This window comes from Vipera berus, assembly GCF_964194415.1.
Source record: "Vipera berus genome assembly, chromosome: 2".
Lineage (NCBI taxonomy): Eukaryota > Metazoa > Chordata > Lepidosauria > Squamata > Viperidae > Vipera > Vipera berus.
Genome location: NC_138203.1, coordinates 129,210,137 through 129,232,487, shown reverse-complemented (window position 1 = coordinate 129,232,487; position 22,351 = coordinate 129,210,137). Strand labels below are relative to the sequence as shown.

The window sequence follows — 22,351 nt, the reverse complement described above, 5'->3', positions numbered from 1 at the left end:
TTTTTACAAAAAAAGCACTGCTTGCCGGTAAGGGAAAGATGGCTGCAATTTCCACCTATCCATTTTGGATTTTTGCATATCATCTGGAGGAATATTTCCATGCTTTCCAATTTATTGATTCCTATTGTTTGAGCTCACCGAATCAGCTCTTAAGGATGTGTTGGAAGTCAGCACCCACCCACCCTCCTAGAGAAGGAAATATTTTTTGGGGGGGATATTAAAAAGGACATAATATTATATTTCCCCAAAGGAATAATAGAAAATCTTAGGCAGAAACCACCTCGCCCCAAGTCTCCCCGCAGAAACCAAGCAGGCCAGGTTTTAGAAATGTAGATTTGATAATCCTTTCAAAAAGACTGTAGCCAGGAAGCTTGGAGCTGATGGGATTACAAAGACAAAAATCCCTAGAACCAACAACCCCTCACCCAAAAAATCCAACACAGGACATAGCCATCAGCCCCAGCCCCAGGGAAGCAGGATATGACCTTTAGGACATAATAGGATTAACCCACCACCACCAGAATACCAAAAAGGACACACTCAAAAGTTCAGGTCAACGTTCATGCCACAGGAACAGGAAACAACTCCAAACACAAAAGCCCAAGAAGTTACAAAAACCCACCACTCCCTACTCCATGCGGTCAGCTTTCCCAGAACCACATTTCTGTCTGGTTCTGCTCTTCAATAAACTACAATCTTCTTTCTTAAATCAGTCTCCATTTTCTTTATTCCCAGCTTGGACTGGACTCTGATGGAGACTTTTTCTTTCAACAGATGCAACCAAGCAAGGATTGAGGCTGTGGAGATACTTTGCATTAAGAAGATAAACCCCTTAAACTAAGCTAGAACTAAGTCTAGACATTTTCTTCCTCACTCCCATACTCAGCCATGACATATTGTGGGGGAGGGGGTTTCCTTAAATGCCATGATTTGGTGACATGCTTGCCCCCTACCTCCAGGATATCCTTTTCCTTGGCCTGTGGCTCCAAACTTGTTTGGCTTCTCTTGGGAATCACCTTTTATATTTTTGGACAAAAGGCTGATGGTTTTATTTTGTTTCTTTCTAAAGTTGATATGCCACTCGTCAATGTTTCTCAGGATGGCTGATTTTATTCTGCCTTCTACCAGTGATGAGGCCCAACCATATTACAGGTCAGTTGCCTTGGTAAAAAATGTAAAATCTCCTTTGTGTCAAGTTCAACACTAGATGATTTCATGGCTCTGTTCATGCAGCCTTCTTGGAAGCAATATAGAAATGATTGGACACTGCTTTCTTATTTTTGCATTTTTTTTCCTACTTCCCAATCAAGCCTATATTCCTGGGATTCTCTGGTGGTTTCCCATTCAGATACTCAATCCTGTGTAACATCCAAATGTAGCAAGATCATCCAGGGGCTGCCATTGCTTAGATTCCTTATGTGGGTGAAAACACCAACCAGATTGGTCAAATTGCATGACCAGGTATGAAAAACAAACCCATTGAGTCCAACTGGGTCTGGTTTCTTTCCATTCTCTAGAGTTCCCAAACATATCTGTGGCTCCAGAGATTTGTGGAGGCCCTAGGATCCCCTTCCCTTGGCCACTCTGGTTTATTGCCCAGAGTATTGGCAGAGGCAATATCAATAGCAACATCACCTTCAAAAAAAACTAATACTCCTTCCATGACATTTTCTTCCTCACAGCACCAACATTCTTGTTGTCTTCTCCCTAATAGTCCTATGTGGTCACCAGGGATATCCATAGGGTTAGGGTCAGAAAAATCAAGGTAGTGGCTGCCACCATTGCAATTGAAGACCTTCTTGTGTCATGCAATGCACATGAAAGGGAAGGAGTTTTAATTGTATGGTAACAGGCACCATCTTGATTTTTCTGATCTATGTCTACCACATAGACATGCTGGGTGACCACGCATCTAGCCAATCAAAGCTACAATGTCTGCACATTCCTTTTAAGTAAGAGAAAGAGGGGGAGAGCGAGAGTGAGGAGGGCAGGCAGCTTAACTGTTTAGGTGTTGCCCTTTGGGACTATATATTCATTTTTTTAAAAAAAAATAAGTGTCAGCCTCAGGTTTTCCTAGGGAGACTTACAATAGTTTAAAATCAGCCAATGAAATCCCAAGCACTTAAAATATAATATCATAACATGGAAATTTAAATACATATTGCTAAAACAGGAAACCACACAAGTAGCTACCCACGTCCAAAGCATGTAACAATAGTATCTTGCAAACTCAGGGTGTTAGTTGGCAGAATCAAAATTGTTTTTCCTGGTAATGAAAAGACCATGAATTGCTAGTTGTTCCTCACTTGATACTTCAATGTCCCGTTTTGCTTTGCATCCTCAAAGACAACAGTTCATTGATTTAGGGATGGACACAACAGGAAGAAAGAAATTTTTCAGCAAGACCAACAATGCTGCTGCTGAAAAAGTCCCATGGATGGAGTGATCTCTTGAGGTCTTCTCTTGGCATTTAAATGAAGTAGAAGACGTGTACAGAGGCTGTATGGCTTTGACTTCTGAGAGTTATTTGGGGTCTTCCTGGATTGTGAGGCTCCAGACATGCACCCCAGAGTCCATCCTTCAAAATGGGGTCTAAGTTGGCAAAAGAAGGGACCCAGTTTAAATAGCCTAGTAAACCCCTTCTTCCATTGGTGTGGACTCACATGCTTTCTTTGACTGGACACAAACAGCCACAGCAACAAGAAGCAACATATCAAATTTCTAGTCCATATTATGTGTCTCTAATTTGACAGTACAGTGTTTTTATATATGACCTTAATTATTTTAAAAAAGGAATTATTATAAAACATTTGATCTTATCTCTTGTTAAATCTACACAAACTTATGGATATGCATGAAGACAGTCACTTTTTTCTATGAGGAGGGGCGTATTTGGTGTGTGTGTGTGTGTGTGTGTGTGTGTGTGTGTGTGTGTTCAATAGAGGGCAGTTGGCTGCTAATCCTGGCTAATTTAAAAAAAGATAAGTTAGGTCAGACCAGAGTAGCTAACATGGGTGACAACCAGTATACCAAGTCTGTGGCTAGATTAAATGGTTTAATATGTAAAAAAAAAGGCAATGTGTAAACTATTTCCATTCTGATCTCAGGACAAGTAATATATAGTAGTGACATCCACTTAGTCAAGCTTGATCTGAGAATGCTTTACCTGTTCTGCAGTGGATGCGGTAATCTTCACAACAGTTCTGATTTTGTTCACAGTTATTATCACAGTGGCACTCATCTTCCCGGTTATATTTTTCATTACATCGTCCTTTGCAGGAATCTGCAGGCCCATACAAAGCTGTAAAGTAGATTGGGAGAGGCAAAATAATTAGCAGGGCCAGGATTAGCAGCAAGTTGGACCAAAAAAGATGATCATGATGCAGTATTTGAAGGCTAATGGATGGTCTCCCTAAGCTAGAAGCTGGCTTCAAGAACATTTAGGTTCTGTTCTTTGACTAGTGTCCTTTGAATATTGTCAACGAATGGAGAATATCTCTAAATGTATAGAGATTGCAACACTTCAATGCTGTGTGGGTGGTGTATAGAGCACACTTGATTGAATTGGCTTCCACGTTGGTTTTAGGTACTAGCTCAAAATAATGGTGGTGATCTTTAAAATGCTGAAGCCTAGAAGATATCAAGGTCTATTTATTCCTATAACTCTATCCATTTACTGAGATCAACCTGAGAAGACTTCCTGAAGCCTTCCTGCATCTAAAGCTTTGAGTCCCACTTCCAAGGGAGGCTTCTCCCATTCCCTTAAGAATCAGTGGGAGATGGTCAGATACTTTATTCCATCAGGAACTTCTTTCTCATCTTTAATCTACATCCTGTTTTTGTTATCTGAATTCACTTGTTTGGATATAATCCCTTACAGCAGACATGTCAAACACAAGGCCCGGGGGCCGGATCCGGCCCGCGAAGTGGTTTCATGTGGCCCGTGAAGCCATCCTGGAAACAGTGAGGGAACGGCCCCCACTGCCTTGGCCCTGGCCCAGAGACCCTCCTTCTGCCAGAGACCCTCAGATCTGTCCCACTCCTGCCCAGGCCCCCATAGGCACCCTTGATGCGAACGATGTAGAGCTGGCCACGCCCACCCAGTAGGCCGTATGCCAGGGGTGTCCAAACTTTTTTCAAAGAGGGCCAGATTGGATGAAGTGAACATGCTGGAGGGCCGAACATTTTTCCGAACATTCTTTGAACAATTACAATTAAATGCAAATGAATTATTTTATGCCAAGTTAATTGCAAATGGCATACTTTTCATTTTATAACATTAAGATCAACTGACAGCTGAGTTTTCACAATGTGTTTTATGTGCAAAACAAGAGGCTTGACAGAACAGTGGAGCCTAAGGGGAGACATACAGGCGCCCTGCCCCCTCCGCTCTCTTTCACTCACCTTTGCTTGGAAAAGTTTCTCTCTCGGTCTCATTCACTCATGTTTTGTTTGCAAAAGCTTCTCTCTCGCTCTCTCATTCCCTCACTCTTGCTCCAAAAAGCCTCTTTCATGCTCTCATTCACTCACACTGCTCAAAAAACGTTTCTCTCTCGCTCTCATTCACTCACCAACTCAAAAGGCCAGCCACGGCGCCTCCATTGACTTCCATGGGGACGCTTGGCAATTAAAACCACTCCCGCTACTGCTGCTAACTTTTTCACTTGCTGCTTGGTTCCGATTTAACCTGCAGAAACAAATCCCCGAGCCGGCCCCCATGGCAGCAGCGAGCCCCAAGGAGCGGGGCGGCCCAGTGTGCTCGCCGAGACGCTGGAGCGAGATTGCCCCCAACAATCTGAACACGAGATCGGCATTTCTCAGCCCGCGCTGATCTCGCGCTTCTTACAATCTCCCTCTCTTTGTTTCAGTTTGCTTTCTACATTTGGGATGAAGACTCGAGGTTCGGCGTTTCTCCGTGCCCTCTGATCAGCGCATGCGGAGAAATGCACATTCCCTCTGCTGAGCCATCCCAGTTACTTCCCTGGAGCACCTCCATATCTTGCAAGGGCGCACAGGGAATCCGCGTTTCTCTGCGCTCACTGATCAGCACGTGGGGAGAAATGCCCATTCCCTCTGCTGAGCCATCCCAGTTGCTTGCATTGCAGAAGGCAAGTTATTTGGGATGAAGACTCGAGATTCAGCGTTTCTCAGCCCGTGCTGATCTCGCCCTCCTTACAGTCTCCCTCTCTTTGTTTCAGCTTGCTTTCTGCATTTGGGACAAAGACTGGAGACTTGAAAGAGGGAGATTGTAAGGAGCGCGAGATCAGCACTTTCTGCATTTGGGACAAAGACGAGATTTGGCGTTTCTCAGCCCGTGCTGATCTCACGCTCCTTACAGTCTCCCTCTCTCGAGTCTTCATCCCAAATGCAGAAAGCAAGCTGAAGCAAAGAGAGGGAGACTGTAAGGAGGGCGAGATCAGCGCGGGCGGAGAAACGCTGAACTCGTGTCTTCGTTCCAAATGATTGCCTTCTGCAATGCAAGCAACTGGAATGGCTCAGCAGAGGGAATGGGCATTTCTCCGCACGCAGGAGAGGTTTGTTAGGGAGGCGGTGGTCCGGCGTTGTTTACCTCCTTCCTGTGTGTGTGTGTCAGACCTGTGGGGAACAGCTGGTAGAGGTGGCCGTCCGGCGTTCCCCCCCTCCTGTGTGTGTGTGTGTCGGGCCCACAGAGAGATGCAAACACCAGACTGCCACCACCTCTACCAGCCGTTCCCCGCAGGTCCGAGACACACACACACACACACACACACACACACAAATGAGAGGGGGGAAAATGCCAGACTGCTGCCTCCCTACCAGCCGTTCCCCGCAGGTCCAACACACACACACACACATACAAATGAGAGGGGGGGAAATGCCAGACTGCCGCCTCCCTACCAGCCTCCCTACCAGCCGTTCCCCGCAGGTCCGACACACACATAGACAAATGAGAGAGGGGGAAATGCCGGACTGCCGCCTCCCTACCAGCTGTTCCCCGCGGGTCCAACACACACAGACACAGAGAGAGAGAGAGAGAGAAGGGGGAAAAGAAGGAGGGGATCTGGCAGCACCCGAGACTCCATATGCTGCTCAGAAACACCCTCACACCGCCCTCCCTCCTGTGGCAGACAGTCTTCTGCTTGCCGCCCTCAATCAGAAGGGAGGGCCGTGGGAGGACCGCATTTACACAGAGCAGGGAGGGCTGTTAGAGGGCCGTATTAAACCGCCCCCCGGGCCGCAAATGGCCCCCGGGCCGGACTTTGGACATGCCTGCCATATGCACTCTAGCCACGCCCACCCAGTAGGCCATATGCACTCTAGCCACGCCCACCCAGTAGGCCATGCCAACCCAGGCCACACCCACCCGGCCCCCTGAGGGCAACCGCAATGCTGATGCGGCCCTCAATCAAATTGAGTTTGACACCCCTGCCTTACAGCAACAGAAGATACATCTCCCTTGTCTGCATGATGACCCTTCAAATATTTCAAAAATATTTGTTGTATTGGACTAGATGACCTTCCAACTACTACTACTTATTGTTATTGTTATTGTTATTGTTATTGTTATTGTTATTGTTATTGTTATTGTTATTGTTATTGTTATTGTTATTGTTATTGTTATTGTTATTGTTATTGTTATTGTTATTGTTATTGTTATTGTTATTGTTATTGTTATTGTTATTCATCCGAAATATACCCATTTATAAGCACTTTCCCTTTTTATTCTTCCCTTTCTCCTCTTCGTCAGCTCTCTCTCTCTCTCTCTCTCTCTCTCTCTCTCTCTCTCTCTCTTCTCGTTGCATTCTTTTTTTAATTAAAGAATATACAGAAAGAGATGGCTTACACAGCTGATAATGTATCAAATGCATTTCCTCAAAACACAAAGCTTGCACTAAAAAAAAAAAAAGACTTCATAACATTCTTCTGGAACTAAGTGAACTTCACCTTCTATTGCCAGTGGCTTACTTCCAAACTAATTATACCAGGGGAAGCAATCATAGAACTCTCAATCTGGACTGGCCGGAAAAGGGATCCCAAGCAAGCTAATACATATATATAAATAGAAGAGAATACATGTAACCCGGGGTTAAACTATGCAGCCCTCGGTACTTTCTGAGGTTTGATATTTGCTTGTAGTTGTTTCATTACTCAACTAGACAATAGCATCAGCGCTAGCGAGTGTGGGGTTTGCTCTTTGTTTATATACAGGGCTTTTTTTCTCATAGAACGCTCAGAACGGAGTTCCGGCACCTTTTTTGGATGGAACTGTTCTGAACCAGCCCTCTTCTGGCCTTGTAAAGGCAAACCCCTATTTAAGAAGAAGAGACTGGAGAGCTTCCAAGGCTAAAAGGCATCTGCCAAGATTTAATTACGCAGTTAACAAAAACACAAGAGCTTGTCTTCTCAAGCGGAAAAGTTGCTTTCAGCAACCAGCCCCTCCCCAAACACTCCTTTTATAGAGAGCTCAGGGCGTGGTCTCCCTGTGCCTCCTCCCGAGGAGTCTCACAGCCTTTCTTTGTTTGTTCCTGCTCGACTGCCTCCTGCGTCGGGCGTCCTTGAACAGGGCCAGCTGTGGGTCATCTTCCTCCGCACTCTCGGGCTCACGCAGCTGAGAAGAGGTCCCCGGCTGAGGACTCTGCAAAGCCTCCAAATCATCATCAGCCGGTTCGTTTCCCTCCTCCCCCACATCTGAGTCATCCGATACATCGGAGCCGGCTGTCGGACCCACAGGCTGGCCCTGAGTCACAACACTATCCCGCACCGCAGGGCCCTTCCCCCGGGTCTGCCGATCCGGATGCGGTCGGGATGGGAACTGTTCGTGAAAAGCAGTCACCAACGCAGGGGCATGAACGGCGGTCGCGTCTTCCCATGTGAAGTCCTCCGGCCCGTACCCTTTCCACTCGATCAGGTACTGGAAGCGACCTTTCAGCCAGCGGGAATCCCTGATGCTGGCGACCTCGTACTCGGGGGTGCTGTCGCCATCACGAGGTCCTGATGGGGGAGGTTCCGCTTGGCGAAGTGGACAAGCCGGTTGTTCGGGGACCAACAAGGACCGATGGAAGACGGGGTGCACGCGCAGGGAACGTGGCAGAGTTAAACGATAGGCGACCGGGTTGATGACGGCCTCGACTGGGAACGGTCCAAGGTAACGGTGGTCCAGCTTCCTCGCCGGCCAAGTGGATGGTAGGTTCCTGGTGGACAGCCAGACCCGATCCCCCACCGATAGTGGAGGCGTATCCCTTCTCGACCGATCGGCGAACCTCTTGTAGTCGGCCTTGGCCTTCTCCAGCTGCCGTCGCACCAACCGATGGATCGCCTGTAACTCCGCCATGAATTCGTTCGCTGCCGGCTCCGGTGAGTCCACGGGTGAAAGGGGGAAAAACCGGGGGTGATAACCCACGTTGGCCAAGAACGGTGTCATCTGCGTGGAGGTGTGCTGCGAGTTGTTAAAGGCAAACTTGGCTATGGCCAAATAGTCCACCCAATTGTCCTGCTGCAGGTTAACGTAGCAGCGCAGATACTGCTCTAAGATGCCGATGACCTTCTCGGTACCCCCGTCGGTCTGAGGATGATGCGCGGACGAGAGGCAAACCTTAATGTCCAACGCCCGCATCAACTCCTGCCAGAAGCGGGCTGTAAACTGGGCCCCCCTATCGGAGACGACTCTATCGGGAAGGCCGTGCAGCCGGAACACCTGTTGGATGAACATGCGACTAGTGGCGCGAGCTGACGGTAAGCCGCGACAGGGGATGAAGTGCGCCATCTTGGTCAACATGTCCACCACCACAAACACTGTCGTGAAGCCGGAGGATGGGGGTAGATCCGTCAGAAAGTCCATGGACACAGCCCCCCAGGGTCTCTTGGGCGTTGGCAAAGGTTGCAGTAAACCAGGCGGGGCCCCTGTCGCTGACTTGGCCTGCCTGCATGGGACGCAGGAGGTGACATAAGACTGGACATCGTGTCGGACTCGGGGCCACCAGAATGTACGGGAGACCAGGTTCAGAGTCTTGAACAGGCCAAAATGCCCCGCAGCCGGGTTATCATGACATTGGCTGAGGACGAGTCCCCTGAGTGGCCCTCCTGGAACATAGAGCCGGTCACGATAATACAGGAGTCCATCCGTGACCGACCAAGGCGAATCTGGCCCCACCTCTTCCTTCCGCTGAGCCACCCACGCCTCCTGCTGCTGCGCCTCCCGGATCCGAGCCCATATATCCACCGGCTCCCGCACCGCAGCAAAAGACTCGACGGGGATCACTGTCCTGGGCGGAAGCTTGTCTTCCACTCGGGTGTACTCGGGCTTCCTGGACAGAGCATCCGCTCTCTGGTTGTGCCCGCTTGGTATGTACCACACCCGGAAGTCAAACCTCGCAAAGAAGAGGGACCACCGGATCTGGCGTTGGTTCAAATTCCGAGCGGTCTGCAGGCTTTCCAGATTCTTGTGGTCCGTCCGGACCTCGATTTGATGCCGCGCCCCCTCCAGATGATGCCTCCAAGCCTCGAACGCCGCCTTGATGGCCAACAGCTCCTTCTCCCAGATGGTATAGTTGCGCTCCGAGGGATTCAATTTCCGAGAGTGATACGCGCAAGGGAAAAGGGTACCGTTGGGCGTCGCTGCCTGGAGTAACACGGCCCCAATGGCAATGTCGGAGGCGTCCGCCTCCACGACAAACGGCCGTTGCGGGTCAGGATGCTTCAAGATGGGCTCCTTCATGAAGGCGTCCTTCAAAGCTTGGAACGCCTGTTGTTCGGGGGCGTTCCACTGGAACCGAGTCTTCTTCTGCAGGAGCCGGGTGAGGGGGGCTGTCAAGGCAGCAAAGCCAGGGATGAATGTCCGATAGTAGTTGGCAAATCCAAGAAGTCGCTGAACATCCTTCACGCGACGCGGGGGTTGCCAACTCTGCAACGACTCAACTTTACTCGGTTCCATGGCGATGCCCTCAGGAGAAATGCGGTGACCCAAGAAATCAATGGTCACCTGGTAGAACTGGCACTTCTCCAACTTGGCAAACAGCCGATGTTTCCGGAGGCGCTGCAGGACCTGACGGAGATGCTGATGATGCGCTTCACGCGACGGGGAGTAAATCAGGATGTTGTCCAGGTAAATCACAACAAACTGGTCCAACAGATCCCGAAAGATGTCATTCATTAAATGCTGAAACACAGCGGGGGCGTTGGTCAGGCCAAACGGCATCACCGTGTACTCGAAATGTCCATAGCGAGTACCAAACGCCGTCTTCCACTCATCACCCGGCCGAACCCTGGCGAGGTTGTAAGCTCCACGCAGGTCCAGTTTCGTGAAGATCTTAGCCTCCTGGAGTCGGTCCAAGAGCTCGGGGATGAGGGGCAGCGGGTAGCGGTTACGCACCGTGATAGCGTTGAGTTTCCGGTAGTCACAGCAAAGCCGTAACTCGCCCGACTTCTTTTTGACGAAGAGCACGGGCGCAGACACTGGCGAGGACGAGGGCCGGATGAAACCACGAGCCAAGTTCTTTGTCAGGAAGTCCCGCAATGCAGCCAACTCGGGCTCCGACATGGAGTACAAACGCCCCACTGGGAGAGGCGCATCAGGGACTAGGTCAATGGAGCAGTCGTAGGGCCTGTGCGGGGGTAATTGGTCCGCCTCTGACTCGCTGAACACGTCAGCAAAGTCGGACAGTTCGGGAGGCAAGGAAACCCCTGGGGAACCCTCCACCTGGCCGGCACAGATATGGCGGGTGTGGTCCACGCACTGCAAACTTGGGAAGGTGACCAAGTTCTGAGACCAATAGATCTGTGGATCATGCGCCCGGAGCCACGCCAGTCCCAAGACCACGGGGAAGTGCAGTTCCGAAGTGACGTAGAACTGAATGGCCTCCACATGGGTACTGATGGCCATACACACGGGTTGCGTGGCGGCCGTAATAGGCCCGGACAGGAGCACTCGACCATCGATGGTCTCCACAAGCATGGGCGGATCCACTGGACACTGGGGAACAGCCCATTTGGCCACAAAGGCCGAATCCATAAAGTTAGTGGTAGCCCCAGAGTCAATTAAGGCATGGACCGGAATCCCCTCTGGCTTGCCAGGAAGGATCAGACGTGCCTCCAAAATCAAATGCCGTGAAGGTTCACAGGCACCGTCGGAACGGCGTCGCTCGGCGTGGTCGTTGTGGGTCGCCCGATCTTTCACACCGTCTAGATCGGGCTCGGGCCGTTTCCCGACAGCAAAGCAGGGGACTTTCTCAGGGCCGGCTTGGTCACTGATGCCCGCTGACGCTTCTTTGGACAAGAAGCAGCCAAATGTCCAGGGTCCCCACAGTAAAAACACAACCCCTCCGATCGTCGTCTGTCCATTTCCGTCACCGATAGACGGGACCTGGCGGCACCCAGCTCCATTGGCTCCTCCCTCTGGACTGGGGGCTCACGCACAACAGGGGCGGCAGGGGTCTGTGGGGTGGCACGGCGACTCTTTCGCTGCTGCAACCGGGCATCGATCCGCAGACAAAGATGGATCAGCCCATTCAGATCTGAGGGAATGTCCACGCGGGCCAGCTCATCCAACATCTCCTCTGACAAGCCATCCTGAAAGGCATCCACGAGCGCAGCCTCATTCCAGGCGGAATCCTGGCTAAGCAGCCGGAAATCGCTGATATAGGCCTGTAGAGGGCGCTGACCCTGCCTCAAAACTTTCAGGCGTCGGGTGGCAGTCTGCGCCTTAATCGGGTCCTCGTACATGAGGCGCATATGGTCACAAAACCCCCCAAAGTTATCCAACAAAGGGCTAGGCTGTGCCAACAGAGGCGTGCCCCAACGAGCTGCATCTCCCGACAGAAGGCTCAACACGAATCCCACCTTATCTCGGTCAGTGGGGAAATCAACTGCTCTCACGCTGATAAAAAGCTGGCATTGTCCCAGGAAGGCAGGAAACAGTTCTGGATTACCAGCAAATTTATCCGGCATAGCTATCTGACATTTCCTCCTGGGTGGGGGTGCAGCATGTACCTGAGCTTGCAGTTGAGCCACCTGAGCTGCCAGCAAAGTAAGTTGCTGAGTGAGCTGGGCATTCTCGGCAAGAAGCTGCTCCATCGTAGTAATAAGGGGTGGGGGCTGAAAGCAAACTGTTCTGAACCAGCCCTCTTCTGGCCTTGTAAAGGCAAACCCCTATTTAAGAAGAAGAGACTGGAGAGCTTCCAAGGCTAAAAGGCATCTGCCAAGATTTAATTACGCAGTTAACAAAAACACAAGAGCTTGTCTTCTCAAGCGGAAAAGTTGCTTTCAGCAACCAGCCCCTCCCCAAACACTCCTTTTATAGAGAGCTCAGGGCGTGGTCTCCCTGTGCCTCCTCCCGAGGAGTCTCACAGCCTTTCTTTGTTTGTTCCTGCTCGACTGCCTCCTGCGTCGGGCGTCCTTGAACAGGGCCAGCTGTGGGTCATCTTCCTCCGCACTCTCGGGCTCACGCAGCTGAGAAGAGGTCCCCGGCTGAGGACTCTGCAAAGCCTCCAAATCATCATCAGCCGGTTCGTTTCCCTCCTCCCCCACATCTGAGTCATCCGATACATCGGAGCCGGCTGTCGGACCCACAGGCTGGCCCTGAGTCACAACAGGAACCTTGTAGGGTAGGCAAGGCGGGTTGTATGACATGTGTGAGTTCCGGCACCTTTTTCTTTTACAAAAAAAGCACTGACAGTAGCTTATCCTGCCCATGTTGGGGTGAGTGTGGTTTTCTCTGTAGTTCCTTGATTAAGGTATTGTTTTCCGCTTGATTGTTTGCTGTCTGCTTAGCTGAAACCACATTCACTAGCATGGATGATGTTTGATAGTCAGGTAATGAAACAAGCAAGCAAACAATCAAACTCAAAGCACACCAAGGACTCTACAAGGAAAAAAAAGTACTTTCTACATTTTTCCGTGGAGAATTGCTATGAAAGATTCAAAGTTGGGAAAGTTTTTTTAAAACATTGGAAAAGCCAACTATTTTCTCCTTACTTTCCTTTCCTTTCTCCCTTAGTATGTTATACATGCAACAATTCTACCGTATACCTATCACCTTCCTATATCACAAAATAAAGACTTCCCTTTGTATTCATTTAATGCATTACTTGCGGATGTTAAATATTACATAATACATAATATTAAACTCTTCCCGTTGTCTCCTCTCATATTTTGAAAGTTTAATTCAAAAGCCCAACCTTAGAGCAGTTAATTTCAATTCCAGGAAATGTGATTTATGGTTTCCCATAAATCTATGAGATGTTCACTTCTTATTATCATCGCTTTGGTGGTGATTCATATTTCATAGTCAACATTGAACACTTAGCAATCAGTTGCCAGATCAACATGAAGCAGAATGATGAAAGAAGCACTTGTGCACTGTAGCAACTGTGATGGCTTATTAATCATCTTGAACAACTTGGCCAAGTGTCAAGTAGGATCATTAAGCCATAAAAGTGTTTTGAAGGTCCAAACTGGGAGTGAGAGAGAGAAGATAGTTTACTTCAGACCATTACTCTTGGGACATCTAACCCAGATTACATCTTCCTGTTGGATATAGTTTCTGCCAGGACTATGTGATCCTTCCTATGTAAGGAATTGATTATATTAACCAACCTTAGCTGACTTAGAAAACTAAGCAGCCTAGTTAGAGTTTGGATACAGAAAATCCCAATCTATTCTATTCTATTCTATTCTATTCTATTCTATTCTATTCTATTCTATTCTATTCTATTCTATTCTATTCTATTCTATTCTATTCTATTCTATTCTATTCTATTCTATTCTATTCTATTCTATTCTATTCTATTCTATCATTACATTACATTACATTACATTACATTACATTACATTACATTACATTACATTACATTACATTACATTACATTACATTACATTACATTCTGCTCCGCTCTACTACTACTAATACTACTGTTGTTGTTGTTGTTGTTATTTCTGTAGCTGCCCATCTCAACAAATGACCATGTTAACCAAGTGCACTTAGTTTAAATTCCCATAAGGATTTTTGTGCTTTCTTTACAGAAAGGATATGAAATATTGCACAATATCATAAATCATTAAATATATACTGAAGCATATCAGTTTTTATAATACCTATTGTTTATCTACCCCGGCTTTATTATCAGTATGTTATTTTTTGCTTTCTTAAATGTTCCATGTTTCTCTAACTTTTTTAAACTAAATAAAGTTTTTCAAAGGGAAATCCCAGGGTTATTGTATATGCTGGAAAATTTTAAAAAAACCCCCACAGAAGACAGCATTGGCAAACTACCCCCAAAAAGTGTGAGCTCAGATGGAGGACAATTTTTAACTTGATGAAAAACATAAATGTTTCCAGCTAACTAAAGTTAACTCCTTAAAGCAGGGGTGTCAAACTGCCGGCACGCGGGCCGGATGCGTCACAAGGAAACCGTGCCCACCCCATTGCCAGCAATGGGGGGAAAGTTCCAATATGTTGCGTGATGTCACGTGACGTCACGAGTTTGACATGTCTGCCTTAAAGCAAATAAACACACCCTGCTGCCCAGGCAGCTATTTTTCTACTGTTCCCCCATTTCGAGCTCTTCTTCTAGGTTTCTAGCATCTCTGTGCCACAATGAGCTTTTGAGGTTCATAAACACTTTGACAGCTGATATGTCCATTATCAAAATCAGAAATTGCAATATGAAAAGTACCCCGCCCCTCGTAAGAGGGGGGCATCCATCCCATTGCATAGCCTAGGTCAGAGAAAGAGGTAAATTGTCTGAACATTGATTTTGCTAAGATTCAGGCTTAATACACAGCTGTCACTGGAACCTTATCTTAATCACTTCTTAGCTTTTCTACTATAAAACTCCCAATCTGATATGCCTGTTGAGCTGGTTCCAATGTAGCTTGCCAGAAGAAGCTTGATACATCTGCATTTCTTGCTTTGCACCCAAAGACCCGTTGAACACCTCATTGCTCATAGTTTCTCATTGCTGCCATGCTTCCACCCACACCAGCTACTTTGATTTCCACCCTGTTTCAGTTTGAAGGAAAAAAATGTTACCAAATTGTTGCTTGAAAACGCCATCTGACTCAGCCTAATTCACTGAAGACTAATAAGGAACCGATTTGCTAGTTTCTGTAGGTAGAACTGTAGGTAGACTTTCTGTGAACATTCACAGGCTGGTTTTTTTTTAATCTAACATCCTAGGAGAACATTTTATCACTGCATAGATCAATAATCATTACTTCAAGGAACAGCCTAGCCCTCTTACCTAACATGTGATTCCTATATAGACTATGTCTTTGGAATTTCCTACCAATTCCAACAGTATAATCCTCAAAAAAAATAGCTATTTTTTTTAAAAAAAAATTACAGTTGAATTCTGCAGTACACTACAAAAAGCTAAGACATTTTTATGGTCAGAAAAGAAATCAAAGTATTCGAAGCTTGCTTGAGAAATTGTGTGTACGTGTGGGAGGGGGCATTCTGGATTGTTCCATTTGAGGCAATTCTGTTTGTCACCCTGTTCGTCCATATTGTTATGCCCTTGACAGTCATACCATACAGGTAGTCCTCGACTTACAACTGCTTGTTTAATGATGATCTGAAGTTACAACAGCCCCATAAAAAATGATTTATGACCCATCCTCAAAATTGTGACCATTATCCCACCCCCACAGTCGTGAGATTGAAACTGAGGCATTTGGCAACCGGCTCACATTTATGATGGTTGCAGAGTCTTGTGGTCACGTGATTACAACATTCCCAGCTAGTTTCTGACAAGCAAATCAAACCACAAGGGAGCAAATTCCAAGTGTGACAGATACGGCAATGATGTGCAGAGGTTTCTTCCTTTAATTAATCCCTTCAGTATTCAGCCCATTTTGCTCCTCATTATATCAGCAATTTGGGGCAAGACTGTCCAACTTAAAATGGAACAAGAAGTTCTTTTTGGATCTGAAGAATGGATGAGAAGGAAAATGTCTTCAAGGAAAAAGCAAAGAGCGTCCAGCTGCCTTATGAAAAGCGCCTTTGGGACAATCATGACCTGGATGACTGAGAAACTCCATAGACATGCATGATCTACCATGTTCTGAAGCCACTTTTACAAGGCTACATATCCATAGACTTGCCTTCCTTGAAAGGGTAATCAAGGAGTCATAAATTATAAGAACTGAACAGATTCTTAATACATTCAATCTTATCTTATTACAGGGATGTTGCAATTATGGCATCCTTAATGAATGCCAATTTCCGCTAAAATTTCTCCAGTGAAAGTATTTTCCAATTCAATTCCATTGCTCACAGTCTACAATGAGGGCTCTTCTTCCAGCAAGCTATGGTAGTAGTAAGACAACTGATGTCAGGTTACCACTCCCAATCTGTGGTACAAGCAGTTTAATACTTTCCTGAATCATAATGAAGCAAAAATGTGATATAACCCCCAAAGTAAATTGAAAATTCTAATATTGAGGAATTTTCAAAGGCCTTAAGAGAGTGTGGACTCATATCTGATCCTACACATATCTGCCTAGAATTGGAATGGGCAACTATTTGATGGCCAAAGGGCACATTAACGTTCTTTGGGTAGCTAAAAGCCCTAAAGTTTTGGAGCCACATAACATATTTAAGCAAAACAGTTTGGGAAACAGAGAGTTGGAAGTTAGGTGAGTTTAATCTGATATGCTTACTTTAGGATTTGAATTACAGGTACCCTATGCTTCAGGACTCAAAGTGATGGAAAACCTTGCTGTTACTTTTCAGCAGTTATGGATGTGAGAAGGATTTATACCAGTGGTGGGATTCAGCCGGTTCACATCACTTCGGCAGAACCGGTAGCTAATTTTTTGCTACCCAGGCCCAGAATGGACTTCCGAAAGTGGCAACCACACAGAGAACCGGTTGTTCGTATATTTGAATCCCACCACTGATTTAAACATCAGAAAAAGGGCCCTTGAGACAACGTGCTATTCCTATTTTAGATATAAGACTAATTGAGCTTAGAGATATCACATAGAAAACATAGATTTATATTTTCAAGGCCATGGTTTGAAAGCTGGAACATCAGAAACATTGAACAATGAAAAAGAAATCACACTGGACCACAATGAGAATAAGTTATTGATTCTTAGATGAGGTAAAATCATACTGCTCACTGAAAAGACTAATAATGAAATTAAAGCTTAGATAGTTCAGATACATCATGGAAAGTTGCAAGTCATTGCCAAAGACTAGAAAAGCAAAAACAATAAAAAAGAGGCCACCAGAAGAATATATATGGGCATTATTTCAAAAAACAGCATGCATCTTACCTGGACATGAGTTTATCTGCTACTATGAGTTCATAAGTAATGTGACAATATATAAATAAAGCAAATAATTTTAAAAGGTGGAAATTACAGCCCAATGTATACAGTACCTCTGTGTGTGTGTGTGTTGAAGGGCTATATGTGTGTGTGTTGAAGGGCTATATGTGTGGGTTTCCATTGAGGGAAAAATAACAAAAGCAACAGATTTGTGGAATCCTTGTTGCTCCTTGATCTTGGTTGCTTTCTTGCAGACATTTCTTTGCTCTCTGTTAGGTGTTGGCGAGCCACTGTGCATAAATAGAGAGCAAACATCACTCCCTTCCAGCACTGAAGATGTTACCTAGTTGGGTAATGAAACAACTTCAGAAAATAACCAAGCTAAGAGATTCATCAATTCAACCCTGAGCTACAAGTATTCTCTTCTACTGGCAACAGACTTTATTGGGTTACAACAAGGTTGTATGATTTGCAACAGTGGCAAATATATGTAGCTCGGGTGTAGGATGAGGATGAAGGTTCATTCTCCGAGCTTGTTGTATGAATCAAGCTGGAGAAATGTTCCTCCTTCTAAGTCCACTTGATGACTGCAAGAGAGTGTTGACATTCATGCACACCTCATCTAATCGTAGTGAATCTTTCCTATTACTCAGCATCAGTTTCCTATCAGTCAACTCAATCATTTATTACAAAATCAGTACAGCTGTGGCTTTTTGAGCATGTCATCATAAAAAATGTAAAAACGCAACTGACATGCGTGTATACCTGATCTACAGCTTTCTTACCTGCTTTCTTCCATTTTGGCTTCCTCCACAGTAAATGTATCGTGGAGTGGCAGCCTAGTGATCACTGCCTATACATAACTGAATTCAGTGTTATTCCCGTATGGGATTACAAAGAATGGCAATTTAAATATTTCTTCCGATTTGAAATTCCCCTAGTAAGTTCTTTCTCAGTATCTTAAAGAATCAAACTTATGAAGGCACCATCTCCGGTTGCAATTCTTCTAAACAATACACGGTCTATTTACAAGCAAACTTACATCCATATGCTAGACTGGAAATCTCTACTAGCAGGAGAAGAAATGCCCAACTCTTCATTATCGCCACAGCCCAGATGCTGAGTCTCCAAGAGGTACAGGAAACAGACTCAACCAACTTCAGCCGGTTGTCATTGCTACATCAGTATATATTACATGGGTGGTTCATTTGGAGACAAGCTAGGAGGAGCTTGAGGTTCAAGGATAGATAGCACAGCATCCCACAAGGAAGTAAGAGGTGTGTCCGTCAATATCAGCCCTTGCCATAGGCATGAGTCTATGTGTTCCAATGTGATATAAATCAAATTAATCCAAGCAGGAAATTCCTGTTTGCAGCTAATGTGACACACGTATCTGCCCATAAGACAAAAGTGTGTTGAGATACAGCTATTTGTAGTTAATTCATTTGGAAAGGTCCCTATCTGTGTAGGATGCCCATTAAATGCCTTCAAAACATGATGCTAAAATGATAGTGTCACCAAGAAGTTGATCTAGGTCAGTCTTGCGACAAATCTCACCTCTCAGCCAGAAAATTTGTGGCATTATTTAATACTTATTTGTTATGTATATGTAGGGCTGTGGGTCTATACATATGTTGTATATACTATGTTTAGGTGTGTGTCATGCATGTGTTTCACTTTGAGAGCAGGCAACTAAATTTCATTTTTGATGTGTGCCGTTGTGCCCGCAGCAAAAAAATGACAATAAAGGTTATCTTATCTTATCATCATCTTATCTTATCAGACAAGCTACATACTTTCAGCCATGAATCCTCATGCCCATTAGCAATGTATGAGGATTCTGCAAATATCACTGGGTTCCTTAGAGCAGGGCTTTTCAACCGGTAGTATGCGTACCACTTGTGGTACTTTGCCACATGGCAGGTGGTACGTGATTGCTAGCCAAGTGTAGTAGGGGAGCGGAATGAGCCTAAGCGAGCCAAGCCTGAGGGAGAGGGAGAGGTAGCTGCACCTGCAGGACTGTCTGGGCTTGGCAGAAGCCCCAGGAGCCGGCAGAGCTCCAGCTGATTGGCGCTTCCAGAAGCAGCTCAGAGCTGGAGGTGAACTGAAGAAAAAAGATGGGTGGGAAGCAGAGGAGAGGCTATAAAAGGAGGTGGTTTGGGCGGGGGAAGGGGAAAAAAGACAACAGGAAAGGTTTAATCCCTTTAAACAAATGTAATTAGTTTTACCCCCTTGAATTGAGTCTGTCTGTGGCTTTTAGAAAGTTTTCTTTGAAGGTAAACGGGCTTAATTTAAAGCTAAAGGATTTTGCAATTGCCGGAGCCTTTCCGTCTAAAATTGCAACATGGTGACACGTGGCACACCAGAGGCAGCTTAAAGAGAAAAAAAACAGAGTTTGTGTTTCTTTATTTTCTTACTTACTTACTTACTTACTTACTTACTTACCTCCGTTCATTCCGCCGGGGCCTGAAGACCTGGCTCTTCGAGCTCTCTGGCCCAGGCTGAGGATTAATTTATTTTAACTGGGGTTTTAGTTGCACAGGGTTAAATTTAATCTTTTTTAAACTGGTTTTAACTTTTGAATTTTTGGTTTTTAATTCCCTGTAAACCGCCCTCAGGGAAAGGGCGGTATATAAATGTAATAAAATAAATAAATAAATAAATAAATAACTTTGCATTTGATTCCTGTGTCTTTAAGGATACAGGGAAGGGATGGGGGGGTGCATTCTTACTACACTGGAAGAGCTCAGAAGGGCCAACCAGCTAGCTTAGGACTCTAGAAACTTAGCAACTTTAAGACCTGTAGACTTCAACTCCCAGAATTCCTCAGCCAGCCATGAGGGCTAAGGAATTCTGGGAGTTGAAGTCCACAAGTCTTAAAAGTGCCAAGTTTGAAGACCCCTGAACTAGCTGGTAGTGGTGCATATTAATAAACATGGATAAATTCATCATACATTTGTCAGTGCAAAAGGAAAGTGATTCACCAAAGGAACAGCCACCGAAGAAATTAAAACTGATACTTTTTTACTTTTTTTCTACAGTTTGTAATATTTTATTAGATTATAGAATAAAGTACAAAAATACAAAAGCAAATAGTAGGACACAGTGGGGAGGAAAAAGTGGGGGGGAAAGTGAGGGGTAGAAGGGAAAAAGAACAGAGTTCCTCTGTTGCAGTAGAAGGAAGCATTAACATTGAACCTCAAGTTTTTACTTTTCCATATTATAAACTAGCCCAGGGGTAGGCAACCTTGGCTCTTTTATGACTCATGGACTTCAACTCCCAGAATTCCTGGGAGTTGAAGTCCATGAGTCATAAAAGAACCGAGGTTGCCTACCCCTGAACTAGCCATTTCTATAACAACAAATGAATCTAGTCAGTAAAACTCAAAATCCCCCCCCCCTTTTTTTTAGTCATCAAGTTTTTGACACCTTGCTAAGCACTGGTGGTACTCAAATATTGTCATGTCCTAAAAGTGGAGCAATCTGAAAAGGTTGAAAAGTCAGAGAAGACTTCAAAGACTAGCTGCCTTACAGACAGTGAATCCCTGCATGGGTGGGGAGGATTACCCAAGGAGGAGGAGGAGGAGGAGGAGGAGGAGGAGGAGGAGGAGGAGGAGGAGGAGGAGGAGGAGGAATGGAGAGATAGATGGATGAACAGACAGATGGATGGACATGTGGAAAATGAAAATATTGACTATTCTACACAGGATTTAGGCCCAGGTGAACTAAATCAGGTCTCATGGAAAAGGTATTGAACCAAAGTCTGTGTTATGCAGTCCAAGGGAACTATTTGTAATCTAAACTGTTATGTCCGGGTGCCGCGACAGATGACTCGGAGACAGGGTTAGGGTAACTCTGTTTTATTTCACTCCACGTGGCCGAACTGGCCTTCCTTGCCCAGGTTGCCCTTAAATCCCCCAGGCTCTACCTAGCGCTAGCCAACCCGCTGGCTCCATTCTCCCGCCTTGCAGGTGTCACCCAACCCGGTGCCCAAGAATTCCCGCCGGCCAGGTGAACCAATCAGGTGGCTGGACAGGTGCCTGCAGTACACCCCTTCCCCCCCCCAAATGTGAACTGATCTATAACCCTGTTGTTCTTACCACCCTCCTGATTCACTCTCTTACATAATCTTTTAGGTATGCCGGAGCTCTGTGTGCCCTGGTAGGGTATCTATCCGGTGGAATGTCTGGCCTCCCTTCCTTGAACTGCCCCCGTTGACGCTGGGTGCTCCCCCCTCTGCAGGTGACCCTCTTGCTGCGAGGTTTCGGTGAGTATTCTTGGCACTACCCCGTTGACTGGTGTTCTGAACCAGCCTGCTACCGGCCTTGCAATAAGGCAAACCCCTGTTCAAACAGTAGAGACTGGAGAGCGTCTGAGGCTGCAAAGCGTCTGCCAAGATTTATTACACAAACAACAGAACAAGAAACAAAAACACTGGAACTTGAATCCTCAAACGGAAGGGTTGCTTTCAGCAACCAGCCCCTCCCCAAACACTCCTTTTATTTAGAGTTCAGGGCGTGGTCTCCCTGTGCCTCCTCCCGAGGAGTCCCACAGCCTTTCTCTGCTTGGTCCTGCTCGACTGCCTCCTGCGTCGGGCGTCCTTGAACAGGGCCAGCTGTGGGTCATCATCCTCCGCACTATCGGGCTCACGCAGCTGAGAAGAGGGCCCTGGCTGGGGGCTCTGCGAAGCCTCCAAGCCGTCATCAGCCAGTTCGTCTTCCACACCCTCCTCCTCCCCCTCATCTGAGTCATCCGAGACATCTGAGCCGGCTGCCGGACCCACAGGCTGACCCTGAGTCACAACAACTGGTTCTGATGACCTGTGTCCTGTTGTTGGAGCCCTTGGTGGTCCTGCCTCTGATTGTCCTGTTGTGCCCGTGGTGTTTGGCCAGGGTGTTTGCACTGGGAGTGGTTCTAAGTGTAAGTTACTCTGCTGCTGTTGTTGCTGCGTCTCTGTGGGTGCCTGTGGGGTATTCTCCGGGGCCCTTTTTCTCAGTTGGTCAATGTGTCTCCTGACTTGACGCTCCCCTTCCCCTTCCATGATGTAAGATAACGGCCCCAGCTTCTCTACAACCACTCCCTGTGTCCACTTGTCCCCTTG

At 46.4% G+C, this 22,351-nt stretch overlaps 1 protein-coding gene across 2 annotated transcripts in view; it reads right to left on the bottom strand.

The window, feature by feature from the left end:
• ENDOU (endonuclease, poly(U) specific) overlaps positions 1 to 18,350 on the bottom strand; it is a gene marked incomplete at its 5' end in the record, with an annotated part of 30,470 nt that extends 12,120 nt beyond the window's left edge. The window contains 2 exons of one of the 2 annotated variants that reach the window (XM_081321964.1): positions 3,167 to 3,301; positions 18,293 to 18,350. In XM_081321964.1, coding sequence (XP_081178090.1) covers positions 3,167 to 3,301; positions 18,293 to 18,350 — 193 coding nt within the window. Of the gene's footprint in view, positions 1 to 3,166; positions 3,996 to 18,292 lie in introns of those variants that run through there. The other variant, XM_081321963.1, reaches the window with a different exon arrangement.
• Positions 18,351 to 22,351: the final 4,001 nt, after the last annotated feature.